The sequence below is a fragment of the Oncorhynchus gorbuscha genome, linkage group LG26, assembly GCF_021184085.1.
Source record: "Oncorhynchus gorbuscha isolate QuinsamMale2020 ecotype Even-year linkage group LG26, OgorEven_v1.0, whole genome shotgun sequence".
NCBI classification, from domain to species: Eukaryota; Metazoa; Chordata; class Actinopteri; order Salmoniformes; family Salmonidae; genus Oncorhynchus; species Oncorhynchus gorbuscha.
In genome coordinates, this window is record NC_060198.1 from 9,177,602 (window position 1) to 9,198,672 (window position 21,071).

The window sequence follows — 21,071 nt, forward strand, 5'->3', positions numbered from 1 at the left end:
TATCGGAGGACGCATGACTTTCAACCTTCGTCTCTCCCGAGCCCGTACGGGAGTTGTAGCGATGAGACAAGATAGTAGATACTACAACAATTGGACACCACGAAATTGGGGAGAAAAAGGGTAAAAAAAAGAAATAATGAACCATCAAGCATGCAAAGTGTCAATAAAGAGCTAAGATTAAATCGTACTACACCGGCTCTGACGCTCGTCCGATGTGGCAGGGCCACGAGCCGCCCAGAGACACGAGCCTACCAGACGAGCTAAATTACTTATATGCTCGCTTCGAGGCAAGAAACACTGAAACATGCATGAGAGCATCAGCTGTTCCAGACGACTGTGTGATCATGCTCTCCGTAGCCGATGTGAGTAAGACCTTTAAACAGGTCAACATCCACAAGGCCGCAGGGCCAGACTAATTACCAGGACGTGTACTCCGAGCATGCGCTGACCAACTGGCAAGTGTCTTCACTGACATTTTCAACCTGTCCCTGACTGAGTCTGCAATACCAACAAGTTTCAAGCAGACCACCATAGTCCATGTGCCCAAGAATATTAAGGTAACCTGCCATGTGCCATGTACCTGCTATGGTAACCTGTAGCCATGAAGTGCTTTGAAAGGCTGGTCATGGCTCACATCAACACCATTATCCCAGAAACACTAGACCCACTCCAATTTGCATACCGCCCCAACAGATCCACAGATGATGCAATCTCTATTGCATTCCACACTGCCCTTTCACACCTGGACAAAAGGAATACCTATGTGAGGATGCTATTCATTGACTACAGCTCAGCGTTCAACACCATAGCGCCCTCAAAGCTCATAACTAAGCTAAGGACCCTGGGGCTAAACACCTCCCTCTGCAACTGGATCCTGGACTTCCTGACGGGGCCGCCCCTAGGTAGTTTGGGTAGGTAACAACACATCCGCCATGCTGATCCTCAATACAGGGGCCCCTCAGGGGTGCGTGCTCAGTCCCCTCCTGTACTCCATGTTCACTCATGACTGCATGGCCAGCCACGACTCCAACGCCATCATCAAGTTTGCCGATGACACAACAGTGGTAGGTCTGATCACCAACAACGATGAGACAGCCTATAGGGAGGAGGTCAGAGACCTGGCCGTGTGGTGCCAGGACAACAATCTCTCCCTCAACGTGATCAAGACAAAGGAGATGATTGTGGCCAACAGGAAAATGAGGACCGAGCACGCCCCCATTCTCATCGACGAGGCTATAGTGGAGCAGGTTGAGAGCTTCAAGTTCCTTGGTGTCCACATCACCAACAAACTATCATGGTCCAAACACACTAAGACATGAAGAGTCGTGAAGAGGGCACGACAAAACCTATTCCCCCTCAGGAGACTCAAAAGGTTCTACAGCTGCACCATTGAGAGCATTCTGACTGGTTCCATCACTGCCTGGTATGGCAACTGCTCGGCCTTCGAGAGTAGTGCATACGGCCCAGTACATCACTAGGGCCAAGCTTCCTGCCATCCAGGACCTCTATGCCAGGCCGGTGTCAGAGGAAGGCCCTAAAAATTGTCAAAGACTCCAGCCACACTAGTCATAGACTGTTCTCTCTGCTACCGGAGCGCCAAGTCTAGGTCCAAAAGGCTTCTTAACAGCTTTTACACCCAAGCCATAAGACACCCAAGCCAAAAACTTTCTTTTCTTTTCTTTGAATTGACTACAGATACCTACTTTGATCTACTTTGATCTTCACCAATACAGCCAAGAGACTGCTTCTTAATAAAATACGAAGTCTTAATAAAGAGAGATGTACAAGAAGCTAACATTTTAAGAATTGGCTGAAGAACTTGTAAAGGTAGATTGCAAGAAAAATGTCTCCTAGACAGTTACTTCTCTCCTTGTGAACACATCAACGTTGTTTTAGTACGATCCTGAACCTACGTAGGAACACACTAGGAAGTAAAGTTACCCTGGCCCGTATCCACAAAGCGTCTCAGAGTAGGAGTGCAGATCTAGGATCAGTTTAGTGTTTTAGCTCATAATGAGTAACATTACATGGACAGAGGGGACCTGATCCTAGATCAGAACTCCGAGACACTTTGTGAATAAGGGCCCAGGCAAGTATATATGTGCTCTCAACCAGCAGCCAATTTATCCATTGACAGAGGGTCATAAATCCATAACAGTAACATGTAGCCTTGCTGCCTGTCCCAGTCTAGTTTATACACCATGTTCCAGTCATTAGGTCCCAATATATGATGGAAGTGCTGATGCTGAAGCCTTGTTTTCAGATCACAGTGCAATCTGTCAATCACTGATCCATCACTCCTTCACAGGCCAATCATGACGTCATCCCAACGCTGAAACACACAGGATGGGGGGAAATCCCAGAAGTGTGAAACCATGGTAAACACGGATCTCAACGTGCCAATCACCATGCAAACCACGGGTCTCAAAGTGCCAATCACCGAGGATATATCAGGCTGACCTCTGACCCCTATCCTGGGAGTTTAACTCAAAGCAGCCTGGGTAAAGGCTGAAGCAGACTGAATATAAACACAGACACAGTCATTTCCTTACATGCCACACATTGTCAGTAAGTGGTGGTCAACCACTGGTCAAAATACTAACATTCCTCTAGAGCAGGGGTGGGCAACTCCAGTCCTTGTGGGCCTGATTGGTGTCACATGTTTTCTCCATCCCTAGCAAACACAGCTGATTAATCAAACTGCATTCTAAACTGAAGATCATGATTAGGTGATTATTGGAATCAGGTGTGTTAACTGGGGCTGGGGCAAAACTGTGACCCCAATCAGGCCCTCGAGGACTGGAATTGCCCATCCCTGCTCTAGAGGCTGGAGAGTGGTGTCAGACAGACAGGGTACATCATCCGTGACTAGGAGGATGAGACATCAGACCATAGTGAGTTCTGGTCTCCTACCACATGACACATTTCCCTTCTGAGGAAGTGATGACTCATAGGTCAGTGTAGTGACGTACTGTAGAGCAGAACATTATTCACACTGTAGTGTAGATAGAGCAGAATATCACTGCTGAGTGAGGGGGTCAGCTACAGTGTCATCATTAGTATGCTACATCATTGTTAATTCAGGGCTAAGTGGCAGCGGTATAATTAGAATGTTGTGGACATGGCTACTGAGTGAGGGGTCAGCCAGGTGACATCATTAAGAAGGGACAGCACCAGCTACTGAGTGAGGGGTCAGCCTAGTGACGTCATTATGAATGGACAGCACTAGCTACTGAGTAACGGTGCGTTTAAGACAACTGGGAAAGATGAAAAAAAACAAGCTCAAATCATGGCGTCCGTGATCTTCAGGTCGGAAAGTTGGATCCAAGTCGGATCTTGTTTTTTCAAAGTTCCTGGTTGTCTTGAACCACTGAAGTCTGAAGTCAGATATTTCCGAGTTCCCAGCCTCGTGACATCACTAGCTACTGAGGGAGAAGGTCAGTTTAGTAGCATTATCAATAGGGAAGATTATAGGGAAAGTTGTTTTTCACTCCAGCTGAGAGGGACAATGCCCTAAGGTTTATGCACTCACTCACTGTTGTAAGTTGCTTTGGATAAAAGCATCTGCTAAACGGCATATATTATTTATTGTTATATTACATGCAGTAAACAGTTCATTGTCGGTTCTCAGGTTGCCTAGATGAAGCTGAATCTTGACTTGTACAGTTTATAGTTTGAACCCATGCTACTCTATTCTTTGTCTAAGACAAAGTGAATGGCAGGGTACTGTTCTTATTGTTCCCCCTGTCTGTAGGACAACTGTAGCCCTCTGGTAACCCAGTTTCACAGCATTACAGTTGGGTAGCTGAGCCTAGACATCCATCACTGTCAGCTAACTGAGAGCCTCGCCTCATCTACCTGTCAGACGGGATGAATAGGGACCTGCGGTGGGCAAGGTGTAGAATACAGATGATGTATGACCTGAGAGGAACCCCACTGTTCTATTTAAACAGATTATACTCCCTTCTATTCTATTATAATGAAATCGTTGAAGCAACTTTGCTTCTATTCTTTGTTGTTATGAGTGGTGTGTTGAATGGCTTTTCTATAAACTTGATTTGATCAAGTCATGATTTACTCATGTTCCCGAATTGGCAACATAGAGGGATTATTATACTAGCTACTTACACTTTATATGCTCAGTCATACTCATTAAGGCATAGTCTAATTAGATTACTGTGTATCAAATGAATCACAGCTCATTCCCTGTCTTTGTGTCACAGTAAGGAAGACGATGTCACTGTAGTCCATTCTATTGGGTTATGATGATGGTGTAGCACCAGTACAATTGCAGTATAAACATGCCTGTGTATAGACATTCCTGGATTCCTCTCCTTCCATTCTTCTCTATTGGATCATCTTTGTCTCTTCTAACAGTGTATGTAACTGTGAGCATGCATTCACGCACACACAGACATACACATATGTGTCCCTGTGTTGAGTTTAACCCTGACCCAAAAGCCTGGAAGGGATAAGAGAGCCAAGCCTATGGGTTCGTAGTTTCAACCCTGCAGCACACACATACTGTCACACTCCAACTGATTAATGGACTGCTGAATGTTTTATTTTTTGTTCTCTTGCTTTGTTTGTTATTTTCCATATTATGTCTATCTCTGAGAAGCTACCCAGGAAAGGGCTGAAAATAGCCCATAATAATAAAAGTAGCCTTAGAAATAAGGTTAATGAAATCAATAATTTGCTATCAGATAACATTCATATATTAGCCATTTCTGAAACTCACTTAGATCATTATTTTGATGATACAGCTGTAGCAATACAAGGATATAACATCCATAGAAGAGACAGGAATGCTTATGGGGGAGGTGTTGTTTTATATATATATATATATAAATTGCTCATACAATTTGATCTGATCTTCATCTAGATGACAACAATATACAAACACAGTCTGCTTAAACTAATAACACATAAACAATTATATGTTTTCATGTCTTTATTGAACACACCGTGTAAACATTCACAGTGCAGGGTGGAAAAAGTATGTGAACCCTCAGATTTAATAACTGGTTGACCCTCCTTTGGACTAAATGTTTTCTGTAGTTGAGTATCATACCTGCACAACAGGCAGGAGGAACCATTCCTCTTTACAAAACTGTTTCAATTCAGCAATATTCTTGGTCATGCCACAGCATCGCAATCAGGTTGAGGTCAGGACTCTGACTGGGCCACACCAGAAGTCGTATTTTCTTCTGTTGAAGCCATTCTGTTGTTGATTTACTTTTGTGTTTTGGGTTGTTGTTCTGTTGCATCACCCAACTTCTGTTGAGCTTCAATTGGAGGACAGATAGCCTTACATTCTCCTGGAAAACATCTTGATAAACATGGGAATTAATTTTTCCATTGATAATTGCAAGCTGTCCAAGCCCTGACGCAGCAAAGCAGCCCCAAACCATGTTGCTCCCGGCACCATACTTTACAGTTGGGATGAGGTTTTGATTTTGGTGTGCTGTGCCTTTTTTTCTCCACACATAGTGTTGTGTGTTCCTTCCAAACAACTCAACTTTAGTTTCATCTGTCCACAGAATATTTTGCCAGTAGCGCTGTGGAACATCCACAAGCTCTTTTGCGAACTTCAGACATGTAGCAATGTATTTTTGGACAGCTGTGGCTTCTTCTGTGGTATCCTCCCATGAACACCATTCTTGTTTAGTGTTTTACGTATCGTAGACTCGTCAACAGAGATGTTAGCATGTTCCAGTGATTTCTGTAAGCCTTTAGCTGACACTCAAGGATTCTTCTTAACCTCATTGAGTATTCTGCATTGTGCTCTTGCAGTAGTCTTTGCAGGACGGCCACTCCTAGGGATTCACATACTTTTTCCAACCTACACTGTGAATGTTTAAATGATGTACTCAATAAAGACAAGAAAAATAAAATAATTTATGTGTTATTAGTTTAAGCAGACTGTTTTTGTGTATTGTTGTGACTTAGAGGAAGATCAGATCAATTTTTTGACCAATTTATGTAGAAATGCAGGTAATTCCAAATGGTTCACATACTTTGTCTTGCCACTGTAGTATTTGAACTTAGATCTGATTAAGTGACATACAGTTGAAGTCAGAAGATTACATACACCTTAGCCAAATACATTTAAACTCAGTTTTTCACAATTCCTGACATTTAATCCTATTCCCTGTTTTAGGTCAGTTAGGATCACCACTTCATTTTAAGAATGTGAAATGTCAGAATAATAGTAGAGAGAATGATTTATTTCAGCTTTTATTTCTTTCATCACATTCCCAGTGGCTCAGAAGTTTACATACACTCAATTAGTATTTGGTAGCATTGCCTTTAAATTGTTTAATTTATGTAAAACCTTTTGGGTAGCCTTCTACGGGCTTCCCACAATAAGTTGGGTGAATTTTAGCTCATTCCTCCTGACAGAGCTGGTGTAACTGAGTCAGGTTTGTAGGCCTCCTTGCTTGCACACACTTTTTCAGTTCTGCCCACAAATGTTCTATAGGATTGAGGTCAGGGCTTTGTGATGGCCACTCCAATACCTTGCATTTGTTGTCCTTAAGTCATTTTGCCACAACTTTGGAAGAATGCTTGGGGTCATTGTCCATTTGGAAGACCCATTTTCTTTAATAGTAGCCTCTCTAATATCAAACATGTAGGGTGTGGTGTACCGCAGGCTAGCTCTCTAGGCCCTTTACTATTTTCTATTTTTACCAATGACCTGCCACTGGCATTAAACCAAGCTTGTGTGTCCATGTATGCTGGTGACTCAACCATATACGTGTCAGAAACCACAGCTAATGAAGTCTCTAAAACCCTAACAAGGAGTTGCAGTCAATTTTGGAATGGGTAGCCAGTAATAAAATGGTCCTGAACATCTCTAAAACTAAGAGCATTGTATTTGGTACAAATCATTCCCTAAGCTCTAGACCTCTTCTGAATATGGTATTGAATGGTGTGGCTGTTGAAAGAACAACAAACTGTCATTGTCAAAACATGTAGATTCAATGGTTGTAAAGATGATGAGAGACTGACTGCATAATTTCCTATTTTTATAAGAAACATTAATGTGTTGAAATGTCCTAATGGTTTGCATAGTAAACTTACACACAGCTCTGAGACACACACTTACCCCCACCAGACATGCCACCAGTGGCCTTTTCACAGTCCCCAAGTCCAGAACAAGTTCATGAAAGCGTACAGTATTATGTAGAGCCAATCCCTTCCATCTCATATTGCTCAAATGAACAGAAAACCTGGTTTCAAAAAACAGACAAAGCAACGCCTCGCGTCATGCCTCTCCCCTATTTGACCTAGACATTTTGTGTGTATCTGTTGATTTATAGACTATGTGTACCATTTTACATTTATGTAGTTCTGTCCTTGAGCTATTCTTGTCTATTAATGTTCTGTATTATGTCATGTTTCATGTTTTGTGTGGACCCCTAGAAGAGTAGCTGCTGCTTTTGCAACAGCTAATGGGAATCCAGATAAAATACCAAAAAAACAATTGTATCTTCCTCCCACCCACACACAAAGGTCCCTGCACAGACCCCCAGCAACCTCCATATTCCTTCTCCTTCAATGTCCTCCTTCTTGGCTATTTCTTCCTCCCACACTTCCAGCGAAAAGGCTTCCCTCTCTCTTGAGGGCTGTAGCGGTCATGAAATTTCATCAGCCAGTGATTGTCAAGCAAATAACTGCCGGTCTCACTGTAATTGACCATTAATTAACATAAATGTGTTTATCATCTTCTGACTTCCACACATAGCCTACAAGCCACTGATGCAGACCTTTGGAACATCTATATTTTAAAAAGTAAAATAAATACATGTAATATAGCCTACACCTTCACAATAAATCCATTTTTATTTTAGACAGGTCTAAAGAAGCATGATATGAAAATAATGTAGTCTAGTTCAGAAGAACAGAATAGCATACTCTGAGTTGTCCTTATGTTATGTCCTGATGTGGCTATGCCAAATGGCTGTAGGCTAAACTAGTTAATTTAGCAGACAAGATTTGCTTAGAAATCCGTGGCATTATATTTTATATTATTTTATAGTATGAAGAATACAAACGATTTGAGGGTGTGCACACATGCAACTATTCTGATTCTTAAGCTGGGCATCATTCACAAGTGATAGGCTAATATTGTCACCCATCAGACTATTCTTGATTTAATCTTGTTTTTACATATAGTAAATAATATATGTATGACATTTGTTTTGATTAAGAATGGGCTATTATCATGCACCTGTCTCGAAACAGGGGCAGTGGGAAAAAATACATGTCTGTGCACTTAAAGAGTGAATGGAGGATGCTTTCCCTGCTTTTCCTGTGGTTCATTTCCATCCAGGCAGCCTATACTCCTGTTGTAAAGATAAACAATGTGCTTAATATTAGGAAAGTTGAGAAACAAATATAGTAGGTCTAGTCTATAGAAAGCTAAAGGAGAATCTCCTCTTTTTAGTAGAGGCCATCACTCTTTTTTCTCGTACAATTGCATAGCCTATAAAAATGTGGTGGTAAATGAGCTCATGGGCTCTCATGAAGTGTTTGATTAGATTTTTGGTTACATTTGCGTTGATGTCAGAGTGATTTGAGGGACAATTTGAGGGCTGAGTACCAGGCAGTTAGAAGGTTGATTGGCAACTAATGACCATCAGCAGCATCAGAGCTTGGAGAAGCCTAATTAGCCTAAAGAAAAGAAAAGCCTAAAGTCACCGTAACAGTCCTACCTCTCTCTCCCCCTCCTTCATTCCTTCCTCTCTTTCCACTCTCCCTCCTGTGTGGCATCCCAAGCTTTAGAGAACCAACACTAGATTGATTGAACAGGACTCACCACACTTGAACTGTATTGTTATACACACACACGCACGCACGCACACGCACACACACACACACACACACACACACACACACACACACACACACACACACACACACACACACACACACACACACACACACACACACACACACACACACACACACACACACACACACACACACACACACACACACACACACACACACACCACCCTGCTATTCAGAATAATACATGACAACACAGTAGAGATATCTAGATGAGAGATATCCAGATTAGAGATAACAGACATACAACATACTCACATGTATCTGAGTTCTGACTCTCTTCTGACCAGCACATCTCGAATCCTGTCAATCTTGAACAGCTCTCCCTCGATGTCATCTATGGTGATGGTGGAGTCTGCCATGGAGACGATGTCCTCTTCTGATCAGAGAGAAGGACAGACAAACGTTCTGTTTTTTTCTATTAAAATCCTTTCCAGTTCTACATTTTGGAATGATATGGATATGGTAGAATAGGTAGGCAAACGTGTGCTCACGTGCAAACATGCTCACACACACACACACACAGTTGGATTGGCACAGCAAAGTAACATTGTGACAAGATAAAGCTCGCAAATGCATAAATATGGCTGTATCACACATATCCATGATGCAACAGTAGGACAAGGTAGCTTGGGACAAGATCATCTTCTTTTTATGCTGCCAAGCAAAACATTGATTTTGTCTGGTTCAATGCAGGCTAAGGAATTAAATTAGTGTTTGTTCCAGGATTAATCAAATACATACAGTTGAAGTCGGAAGTTTAAATACACCTTAGCCAAATACATTTAAACTCAGTTTTTCACAATTCCTGACATTTAATCCTAGTAAAAAATCCCTGTTTTAGGTCAGTTAGGCTCACCACTGTTTTTTAAGAATGTGAAATGTCAGAATAATAGTAGAGAGAATGATTATTTCAGATTTGATTTCTTTCATCACATTCCCAGTGGGTCAGAAGTTTACATACACTCAATTAGTATTTGGTAGCATTGCCTTCAAATCGTTTAACTTGGATCAAACGTTTCAGGTAGCCTTCCACAAGCTTCCCACAATAAGTTGGGTGAATTTTGACCTATTCCCCCTGACAGAGCTGGTGTAACTGAGGCAGGTTTGTAGGCCTCCTTGCTTGCACACGCTTTTTCAGTTCTGCCCACACATTTTATATAGGATTGAGATCAGGGCTTTGTGATGGCCACTCCAATACCTTGACTTTGTTGTCCTCAAGCCACAACTTTGGAAGTATGCTTGGGGTCATTGTCCATTTGGAAGACCCATTTGCGACCAAGTTTTAACTTCCTGACTGATGTCTTGAGATGTTGCTTCAATATATCCACATACTTTTCCCTACTCATAATGCCATCTATTTTGTGAAGTGCACCAGTCCCTCCTGCAGCAAAGCACCCCCACAACATGATGCTGCCACCCCCATGCTTCACAGTTGGGATGGTGTTCTTCGGCTTGCAAGCCTCCCCCTTTTTCCTCCAAACATAACAATGGTCATTATGGCCAAACAGTTATATTTTTGTTTCATCAGACCAAAGGACATTTCTCCAACAAGTACGATCTTTGTCCCCATGTGCAGTCGCAAACCGTAGTCTAGCTTTTTAATGGCGGTTTTGGAGATGTGGCTTCTTCCTTGCTGAGTAGCCTTTCCGGTTATGTCTATATAGGACTCATTTTACTGTGGATATAGATACTTTTGTACCTGTTTCCTCCAGCATCTTCACAAGGAACTTTGCTGTTGTTCTGGGATTGATTTGCACTTTTTGCACTTTTTGCACCAAAGTACGTTCATCTCTAGGAGCCAGAACGCATCTCCTTCCTGAGCGGTATGATGGCTGCTTGGTCCAATGGTGTGTATACTTGCATACTATTGTTTGTACAGATAAACGTGGTACCTTCAGGCTTTGGAAATTGCTCCCAAGGATGAACCAGACCAGTGGAGGTCTACAATTTGGCTGATTTCTTTTGATTTTCCCATGATGTCAAGCAAAGAGGCACTGAGTTTGAAGGTAGGCCTTGAAATACATCCATAGGTACACCTCCAATTGACTCACATTATGTCAATTAGCCCATCAGAAGCTTCTAAAACCATGACATAATGTTCTGGAATTTTCCAAGCTATTTAAAGGTACAGTCAACTTAGTGTATAAACTTCTGACCCATTGGAATTGTGATGATAATCGATCTGTAAACAATTGTGTCATGCACAAAGTGTCCTAACCGACTTGCCAAAACTATAGTTTGTTAACAAGAAATGTGTGGAGTGGTTGAAAAACGAGTTTCTCCTAAGTGTATGTAAACTTCCGACTTCAACTGTACACAGCAAAAACTGAAAAACAGAGAGATATGCTTCTTTAAAAAATCTAGCCGGTGCCTAGCACTTTAGCTCTGATGAAAACAATTCATTAAGTCACAAAATCCACGCTTTGGCAGCAAGTTGGAAGCTTCTTCCTCAGTCATTGTTATGAGAAACGTTGAAGGTAAAAACTTTTCAGTCTTTGAGTACAAAGACTTTTTACCAATTTCCCAGCGTTTGAGAAGCAGAGGTAGAAGAACTGTGTTCCGTGTAATTACTGTTGATGGTCTGAACCCATGGAGACTCTGGGGAGCCATTTGAGAAAAGAGTTGACTGTCCGAGTGCTCTGGTGCAGACTGGTTCACACAGTGAGTGAGCTAGTGAGTAAATGAGAGAGACAGAGAGCGAGAGAAAGAGAAGGTTTGCACGCGAGTGAGTCTGCTTATGAGTGTCCTACCTCCCTCACCACCCATGGAGCGGAATATAAATCACCAAGAAAAATAAGTCTAAGTATGAACAGCTACTTATGGGGTTTTACAACGGCGGCCAGACATCAGCACAAGGAAATACCTAACAGAATGACATTATAATAAATACTAATGTTTATGTCAATGTGCATTTCTTGAATTTATGCAGGGCACACCTTGCCAGGCCATTTCTTTAAGTTGCTTTATAACATTTACTTGGCTTTATACTACTTTGGTAACCAGAGTGTAATTGCTACGGGTAGTTTACCATCCTTTACCTCTATTCCATCTAACCTGCTGTTACCATCATGTGATCATAGATAACCTTTATAAGCTTCGTCACATCTCAGCCACTATATCTCACTCATGTATCTGTCTGCCCCAAGCTGTTAACATCAAGCTTTGTTTTCCCTCAGTCCCAATAACTAGTGTGAGATGGAGCCAGTTCAAAGCATTTCAGCTTCAGAACCGGTGCAGAATTTCAATCGAGCTAAACACTCTGCCATGACATCAAACATTCCACTGCGTCCACCGCCCCAACGCCCTCTTGCTTTCACAGATTTATGCCTACTTGTCGCACAAAAGAGAATTATACATTTATTTACCATCTCATCCTAGATCAGTATTTGTTGATCAAACGTTCAACTGCATCCATTCTCCACAACTGCTTATTTCTTTCGCAGATTTACACCTTCAAGTCACAGAAAAAAACAGATTATACATGGATTTAACTTTATTTACTGATCCTAGACCTGTCAGAAAGACCAGTAATTCCTTGTTGAAGGCGTATTGAGGTATGCTGATGAGTGTCCTGTGTGCCAAAAGACTGTGTTAGCCTGCTGAGCTAAAGGAGGTCAGAGGTCCAACAGTTCGGTCAGTCTGCCTTCTCTTCCTCCGAGTCTCTTCTGAGTCTCGTCTGCTGGTGTCTTGGTTCCCTAGCGGCTCTGCTAACTAACTCTCCCCCGCTGTTGAGCTGCTCTGTGTTGAGCCCGACTAACTGAGACACCAGCTGGGCTGGGGATTGAGAAACCTCACACCACCACCACTGACTGAACAGAGAATCTGATAGTCTCCTTCTTTCTCCTGAGGGATGAGACTGTCTACTTTGATACTCTTTACCATGGCAAATACATACAAGATGTGTGTTTTGTCTGAAAGTCAATTGAAAATAAAGCAGAGAAAGAAGGGTGGGGGAGAGCGAGAGAGAGATATCCTTTTCTCCTCCTCACACATAGGCTAGCCCCAGGGATGGAAGGCTAGACTGGGCTTGATGTGCAGAATCAGATATAATATCCTTTGATGGAGCTGAAAGGAAGAGAAGAGGTGTATTCTAACTAGCACCAGCGGTGCGTTGTTACATCTGCTCCTGCCACGCCCTCTACTGCTCATCCTGTGTCTCCTTGACCTGCCGCCACTCCCCCAGTACTCTCTCCCTCCCTCTGTGTGATTGTGTGAGTTGAGACAGATGTGCTGGAGTCAGAGCAGATCCCCACCAGCTGCAACCTGTTCCATAATCAAGACCTCTACAAATACTCGGCCTGCCACTTCCACGCTGCCAGATCATAATCTCTAATCAGTCAGTCTACGCTTCTAGCTGTTTGGTACTGTTAGATCATGTTATCCTGTTGTGCCAGTTTTCCTGGCCTGATGCTGGTTTCCTCTCCGCTACATTTCCACCCGCTCTGACTCTGGTCCATGTCTCCAGTCCCATGTCTCGTCATCCTGCTACTCTGTCCTGGATTCCCCTCCGGACCTGCCTACCCTGTCCCAACCCCTTTCACTCCAGCCTCAGCCTCAGCACCTGGTTTCCTGCAACCCGCCCGAGCTTCCCCTGACCTGCACTCCATCTCCCCCCTGTGTTTCAATAAATACCTTGGTTACTTCATCCCAGTCTCCTCATCTGAGTCTGCTCTTGGGTTCCCCTGTTCCACTCCGTGTAACATGCGTGGGTAAAATCACTGGGGAAGCCAAGCCCCTGTCGACTCATCCACAAAAAAGTCATAATACAACCTATATAGCATGTACAGTAACAGACAGTTACATGTAAGCTAGTTAATGTTTCTGACATTTTCGGGTCCACCAAACAACTATTTATGTAGCACCACCGAGAGTCACCGCAAGTCACAAAGAAAGCAGGAGCTGCCTCCACTATTCCGGCACCATTTCAACTTCAACATTTCAACATGATCAAATCACCTCTGCTTAGTCTAATACAGTGACAACTCAAAGATACCAAAAACAATTTAGTCCAACCAATGTAAGCTAAATATGATGTGGCTGTCCATGGTTCTGATTTTTCTGTGTGTGTGTGTGTGTGTGTGTGTGTGTGTGTGTGTGTGTGTGTGTGTGTGTGTGTGTGTGTGTGTGTGTGTGTGTGTGTGTGTGTGTGTGTGTATAGTAGAGAAACATGTTGACTCACCCTACTTGTAGAGAAAAGCCAATGCCATCCTCCTCTCTTTGACGTTGACGAAACGTTCTATCATTCTGTCATACAGTACATTATTTTCATTTTTGTTGTCCTAGGCTACCTGGCTAAAATGCTTGCACGCTAGCCTAACTTCCATTCATGGCAAACTTTGGCTAGTCAACATTATCCTTCTAGATCTAGCTACATATTGAACTTGTATCAAATCAAATGTTATTAGTCACATGCACCGAATACAACAGGTGTAGTAGACCTTACGGTGAAATGCTTACTTACGAGACCTTAACCAACAATGCAGTTTTAAGAAAAATACCCCCCAAAAAAGTAAGAGATAAGAAAAACAAATAATTCAACAGCAGCAGTAAACAACAATAGCGAGGCTCTATACAGGGTTTACCGGTACAAAGTCAATGTGTCAATGTGTGGGGGAACCAGTGTCGAGGTAATTGAGGTCATTATGTACATGCAGGTAGGGTTATAAAAGTGGCGATGCATAGATAATAACAGAGTAGCAGCAGTGTATGGCGGGGTGCAAATAGTCTGGGTAGCCATTTGATTAGCTGTTCAGGATTCTTATGGCTTGGGGGTAGAAGCTGTTTAGAAGCCTCTTGGACCTGGACTTGGTGCTCCGATACCGCTTGCCGTGAGGTAGCAGAGAGAACAGTCTATGACTAGGGTGGCTGGAGCCTTTGACAATTTTTAGGGCCTTCCTCTGACACAGCCTGGTATAGAGGTCCTGGGTGGCAGGAAGCTTGGCCCCGGTGATGTACTGGGCCGTACGCACGAGATGCAGCAATTCGTTTTTCTATCAATGACGTATGCTCTCAATGGGATTTGAGAGCATACTCTTTTTTCGGTGCGCCAGGACCATTCACAGTTGAGCTCGCTCAGTTTAGCTCAACGCTGATTGGGAGACCAGATGCTCGCTGGCTTACTTTGCATTCAACGCTACGGGTGGCAACAATGTCATACTCGTTTGGACCAGACAGCATTAGATAGATGGCCGACACACAGAGAGACAGCGGGGCGCTGTTTCGCTCACTCAGATGCTTTCTCCTGTGAGTTACATTCAGCCTTTTGCGAACTGAATGAAAATGATGAAACACAGAGAGACTAAAGATAAATTATGGTATGTTTTTATTGTCTTTTTTTTCGGGGGGTCTGGCTTCCCTTGGCATCCATGAATACACGCCACTGCTGACGAGGCTCTGTGACCTTAGGCTTGTACTGAGAGAGAAAAGAGACTTTATGACTATCAGCAGTGTATCGTCTGCTAAATGACTTAAATGTAAATGTAATGTATATTCACTCTTATCCCTTTGGCGTCTGTCAGCATTGTATTGTGTACAAGCCTGAGGCTCCCAAAGAGCCAAAGCAGTCAGCTTTCTCAGCCAGGCACAAAGACGCATACTTAGCTATATGAATCTTCACAGAGACGCTCAGCTGTGTTACTACAGTATGACACACTTGCTGATGTGACCAGCTACGACAGCGCTTACGTCAAGACAGCCATGGCAATTTCACTCCGGAGGGAGGGGTGGTCTCATCATAAAGACTGATTAGTGGACTTTGGATCGTAAAAACTTGCCAATGTTTTGAACTCCATTCAAGTAAACCTGACAACACTCCCAACATCTCCTGAAGTTCAATCCTCTCTATAACTCTATTGTCTTTAGTGTCTATTCCCACCCCTCCCCTGACCTACACTTCCTCCCTGTTAAGGACAACACCAGTGGCATGTTGGGATTTCAAAATGCCACAACAGGTTTCCCAAAAGCCATCAGTGAGAGGTTCACTGTGTACCCAGCCTCCGGCACCCATTACCTTGACAGCCATCATCACGTCTGGGGCTGAGAGGTTGGTCGGGTCTGGTGTAACTAGGCGGCATGTTCACACCCCTGCACTAAGGGAAAGAGATTGGAGTAGGGCTGGGGGGGGGGTCATCCCTGGAGCTAGAGCTAGGGTCACTGGAGACCCTGTTAAACAGCCACCACTAACACTGAGTGGCTGCTGCCAACACACTGTCATCACTGACCCAACTCCAGCCATTTTAATAATGGGAATTGATGGGAAATGATGCACTAGGGTCACTGTATGTATATACTGTACTCTACATCATCGTGCATCCTTATGTAACATGTATCACTAGCCACTTTAACTATGCCACTTTGTTTACTTTGTAATATCTCATATGTGTGTACCATCTACTGTATGTGTGTACCATCACTCATTCATATATCCTTATGTGTGTGTTTTGGAATTGTTAATAATGTTGTGTGAGTGTGTGCTAACCATGTGTATGTGACAAATAAAATTTGATTTGATTTGATTTAGAATAGCAGAAGTTAATAATAGAGACACTGGAAGAACAGTGATCCAATTCCTCTGCAGAGCTTCTCATGTTGAGACGACTTCTGTGTTCCAAACTCAATTAAAAAGTACACTACTACCTGGTTTTCAACCTCGCTCTGCAGAACTAACTTTAAAAGTTTGACTGCAGCTCGCTCTAATCCATGTCTCTCACCCTCCCTAAGAGAATGTCTAGCACACTGTCACTGCCAATTGGAGGACACTGCTGAATCTGTTAGCCAACCATTACACGTTAGCATTCAGCATCCACATAGCATATGTAATGTAGCATAGAACAATGGATGTGACTCCTCTGAAGTCTAATTATTTTATGCTTCGAAGAGAGCTGCCACAGCGCGATTTAAACAAGGCCTCAATTTGCTGTCTTCTCCCCCCCCTAGAGAGAGAGAGAGAGAGAGAGAGAGAGAGAGAGAGAGAGAGAGAGAGAGAGAGAGAGAGAGAGAGAGAGAGAGAGAGAGATTCCTCAAGTGCAGTAATAGCCTACAGGTACTTTGATTGAAGAGAAATAGAAGATAATGACTAAAACAAAGTGTTTAGTTACAAAAATATATATAAATTATTCTCAACAAGCAAACAATTTCCTATTCCTTTTGTTGTTGAAACATGAAAGCAAAAGGAGAATGACTCTGAGAGAAGTGTTGATGTAATGATATCAATAGTGTGGGAACAGTGTGTCCTCAGTCTTGCAAAACTGACACTCACAGTGTTCTCTTCCATTCTCAATGTCCTGTTAAGTATCATCAGAAGGCCATCATCTATAATTTGGGGTGCAATTTACTGACTATAATGGCGTACACCCTGTGACTGTACACATTATTCTAAAATAGACACACACGATATTGAAAAAACTCACTTATGGCTTCACATCACCTGCCATCACATGGTTGGAGAGTTACTTATTCAATAGAACCCAGAGAGTGTCCTTCAATGGAAGCTTCTCTAACGTCAGATATGTACAGTGTGGTATCCCTCAGGGCAGTTGCCTTGGGCCATTACTCTTCTCAATTTTTTTAAACGATTTGCCACTTGTCTTACAAGAAGCTACAGTCAGTTATAGTCAGTGTCAGAATGGGTCATTAACAATAAACTGGCCTTAAATACATCTAAAACCAAAAGTATTGCATTTGGTTCAAAGCATTCTCCTAGACCTAAACCTCAAATGGAGTTGTGCATTAAGGGTGTGACCATTGAACAAGTGGAAGAAGCTGAACTCCTAGGGGTATCCTTGGATGGTCAGTTATCATGGTCAAGTCATATTGACACAGCTGTTGTGAAGATGGGGAGAGGTATGTCTGTTATAAAAAGATGTTCTGCGTTTTTGACACAACTGTACTACATCAGGCACGGATCTTGATTACTGTCTGGTAATATGGTCAGGTGGAGCAAAGAAAGACCTATTAAAGCTGCAGCAGGCTCAAAATAAAGCAGCACACCTTGTCCTTAACCGCACACACAGAACTAACGTCAGCAACATGCATAATAGTATTTCATGTTTGAGGGTTTAGGAGAAATTGACAACTTCTCTTGTAGTCTTTTTAAGAAACATTTGTGTGTTGAAAATGCCTAAACATTTTAATAATCAATTTGCATACACTTCCAAACAGACATACACTGTACATACCGCACCAGACACACCACTATGGGTTTCTTCACTGTACCCAAACTAAAAACAGATGTAATGCGTCACTCAGTTACAGTGCCTTCGGAAAGTATTCAGACCCCTTGACTTTGTCCACATTTTGTTACCTTACAGCCTTATTCTAAATTTGATTAAATAAAAACAATAACATAAATCTACACACAATACCCCATAATGACAAAGTGAAAACAGGTTTTGGGATTTTTTTGCAAATGCATTAATAATAAAAATCTGAAAAAAACTTATTTACATAAGTATTCAGACCCATTGCTATGAGACTCTAAATTGAGCTCAGGTGCATCCTGTTTCCATTGATCATCGTTGAGATGTTTCTACAACTTGATTGGAGTCCACCTGTGGTAAATTCAATTGATTGGACATGATTTGATTTGGAAAGGCACACACCTGTCTACATAAGGTCCCACAGTTGTCAGAGCAAAAACCAAGCCATGAGGTTGAAAGAATTGTCCGTAGAGCTCCGAGACAGGATTCTGTTGAGACACAGATCTGGGGAAGGGTACCAAAACAATTCTGGAGCATTGAAGGTCCCTAAGAACACAGCGGCCTCCATCATTCTTAAATGGAAGAAGTTTGGAACCACCAAGACTCTTCCTAGAGCTGGCCACCCGGCCAAACTGAGCAATCGGGGGAGAAGGGCCCTCTAGAGTTTCTCTGTGGAGATGGGAGAAACTTCCAGAAGGACAACCATCTCTGCAGCACTCCACCAATCGGTTATTTATGGTAGAGTGGCCAGACGGAAGCCACTCCTCAGTAAAAGGCACATGACAGCCTGCTTGCAGTTTGCCAAACGGCACCTAAAGACTCAGACCACGAAAAACAAGATTCTCTGGTCTGATGAAACCAAGATTGAACTCTTTGGCCTGAATGCCAAGCGTCACGTCTGGAGGAAACCTGGCACCATCCCTACGGTGAAGCATGGTGGTGGCAGCATCATGCTGTGGGGATGTTTTTCAGCGATAGGGACTGTGAGACTAGTTAGGATCGAGGCAAAGATGAATGGAGCAAAGTACAGAGAGATCCTTGATGAAAACCTGCTTCAGAGTGCTCAGGACCTCAGACTGGGGCAAAGGTTCACCATCTAACAGGACAACGACCCTAAGCACACAGCCAAGACAACGCAGGACTGGCTTCAGGACAAGTCTCTGAATGTCCTTGAGTGGTCCAGCCAGAGCCCGGATTTGAACCCAATCGAACATCTCTGGAGAGACCTGAAAATAGCTATGCAGCAACGCTCCCCATCCAACCCGACAGAGCTTGAGAGGATCTGCAGAGAAGAATGGGAGAGATTCCCCAAATACAGGTGTGCCAAGCTTGTAGTGTCATACCCAAGAAGACTCAAGGCTGTAATCGCTGCCAAATGTTCTTCAGCAAAGTACTGAGTAAAGGTTCTGAATACTTATGTGAATTTGATATTGAATTTGTATTGATTTTTTATTAGCAAACATTTCTAAAAAACTGTTTTTGCTTTGTCATTATGGGGTATTTTGTGTAGATTGATGATGGGAAAAAAACTATTTAATCAATTTTAGAATAAAGCTGTAACCTAACAAAATTAGGAATTATTTAAGGGGTCTGAATACTTTCCGAAGGCAGTGTCTGTTTAGAGCCATGTCATCATGGAATGCTCTGCCACCAGAGGTTACTCAGGCAAAAGCACGTTTAACTATTAAACACTGATTTTAAAAAAACATATTCTATCACAGCACCTCTCCTCTTTCTAAAGATCAAATGTAACTGTACATGTATATGAACAGTGTGTCAATATAATTTGTATTGTTTCTTGGTGTCTTTCCAATATAGAACTCTTATATTCTTTTTTATTTTGAATTTCATGTCCTTGTCTATAACTGTTCTGTACTTTGTCATGTGTTTGTACGTTTTATGTGGACCACGGGAAGAGTTAGCTGCTGCATGTGCAGTAGTGGACGGGATCCTAATGAACTAACATATGCCCTCTAGTTACAGCTGTTGACTGCCACCTGTAGACGTGCATTATGAAACAAACATCAACGTCTGCATGCAACTGCAAGCATTTCCCCTGTAATAAATACTATTGTCTTCACTTTTCAGGTTAATTATGCACACACAAACAGTTCCACTAATTTACCTGTTTTGGAATTGTCTGTATTCCATTTAGTGCATTCCAGAGAGCCGTACTGATGTGATGATCCGTGTTTATTTTCCTTTTCCATTTCTCAACCCTGGGTTCGATTCCAAACTGGTCAAGGATGCGCTGTCAAACAAGTACAATGCTGTGTCTTGGAAACCGAGAGGGAAAACTAACAAGAAAAGGCAACTGGAGCAGTCTATGCGCACAGTCTTTCATTAAGTATCAAGCTGCATGGCAGAGAATTGTGTAAAAACGCTTCCACAAAGTGCTGGTGTTGTCACGCTCTTGCCGTTATTTGAGTTTGCGGTGTTCAAGCCAAGGCTGATGATGTTTTCAATACCAACTGTAAACTCGAATATATACTTTTATATTAGACCATGGCGCCACCTTACGTTAATCGGTGGTACTACATACATGTTCCCCACAGTATCCCTCTCATTCAACATCACTGTACTTAAAGGGATAGTTCACCCAAATTACAAAACTACACGTTGGTTTCCTTACACTGCAACGCTGCGTTTTCTAGGAAACTCTGAAATGTCCAACTTGGAAATTCGTAGAAAGATGAGGTCATAGTTTCCCACTTGGAAAGTATTAAAATCAACCAATAGGAAGCTCTACACAAAAAACGTACACAAATTTGAACTCTTGAGGTTTGAAGTTTACGAGTTGTCTTGCTTTGTTTTTAACATTTGTGGCACAAATCCCATGCAAGTCATGGCACAGTCCAAATAATCTAAAAGTATCTCAAATGTATTGTGAAGCTCAACAAAGTCCCTTCTAGATGATTTGAATATGATGTGGAAAAATACTAATATCAGTATATATATATATTTGTGCCATAAATGCTAAAAATTTGCGGTAGAACAGCAACAGGGAGACCTTGT

The 21,071-nt window shown here is 42.5% G+C and overlaps 1 protein-coding gene across 1 annotated transcript in view; it reads right to left on the bottom strand.

Annotated features, from left to right (window-relative positions):
• pik3r6a (phosphoinositide-3-kinase, regulatory subunit 6a) overlaps positions 1-21,071 on the bottom strand; it is a 38,661-nt gene extending 17,590 nt beyond the window's left edge. Inside the window, exons 1-2 of the mRNA XM_046330053.1 lie at positions 20,182-21,071; positions 9,115-9,235 (exon numbers count right to left, since the gene is read on the bottom strand). Of these exons, the coding sequence (XP_046186009.1) occupies positions 9,115-9,235; positions 20,182-20,266 (206 nt within the window). The 5' untranslated portion in view covers positions 20,267-21,071. The remainder of the gene's footprint in view (positions 1-9,114; positions 9,236-20,181) is intronic.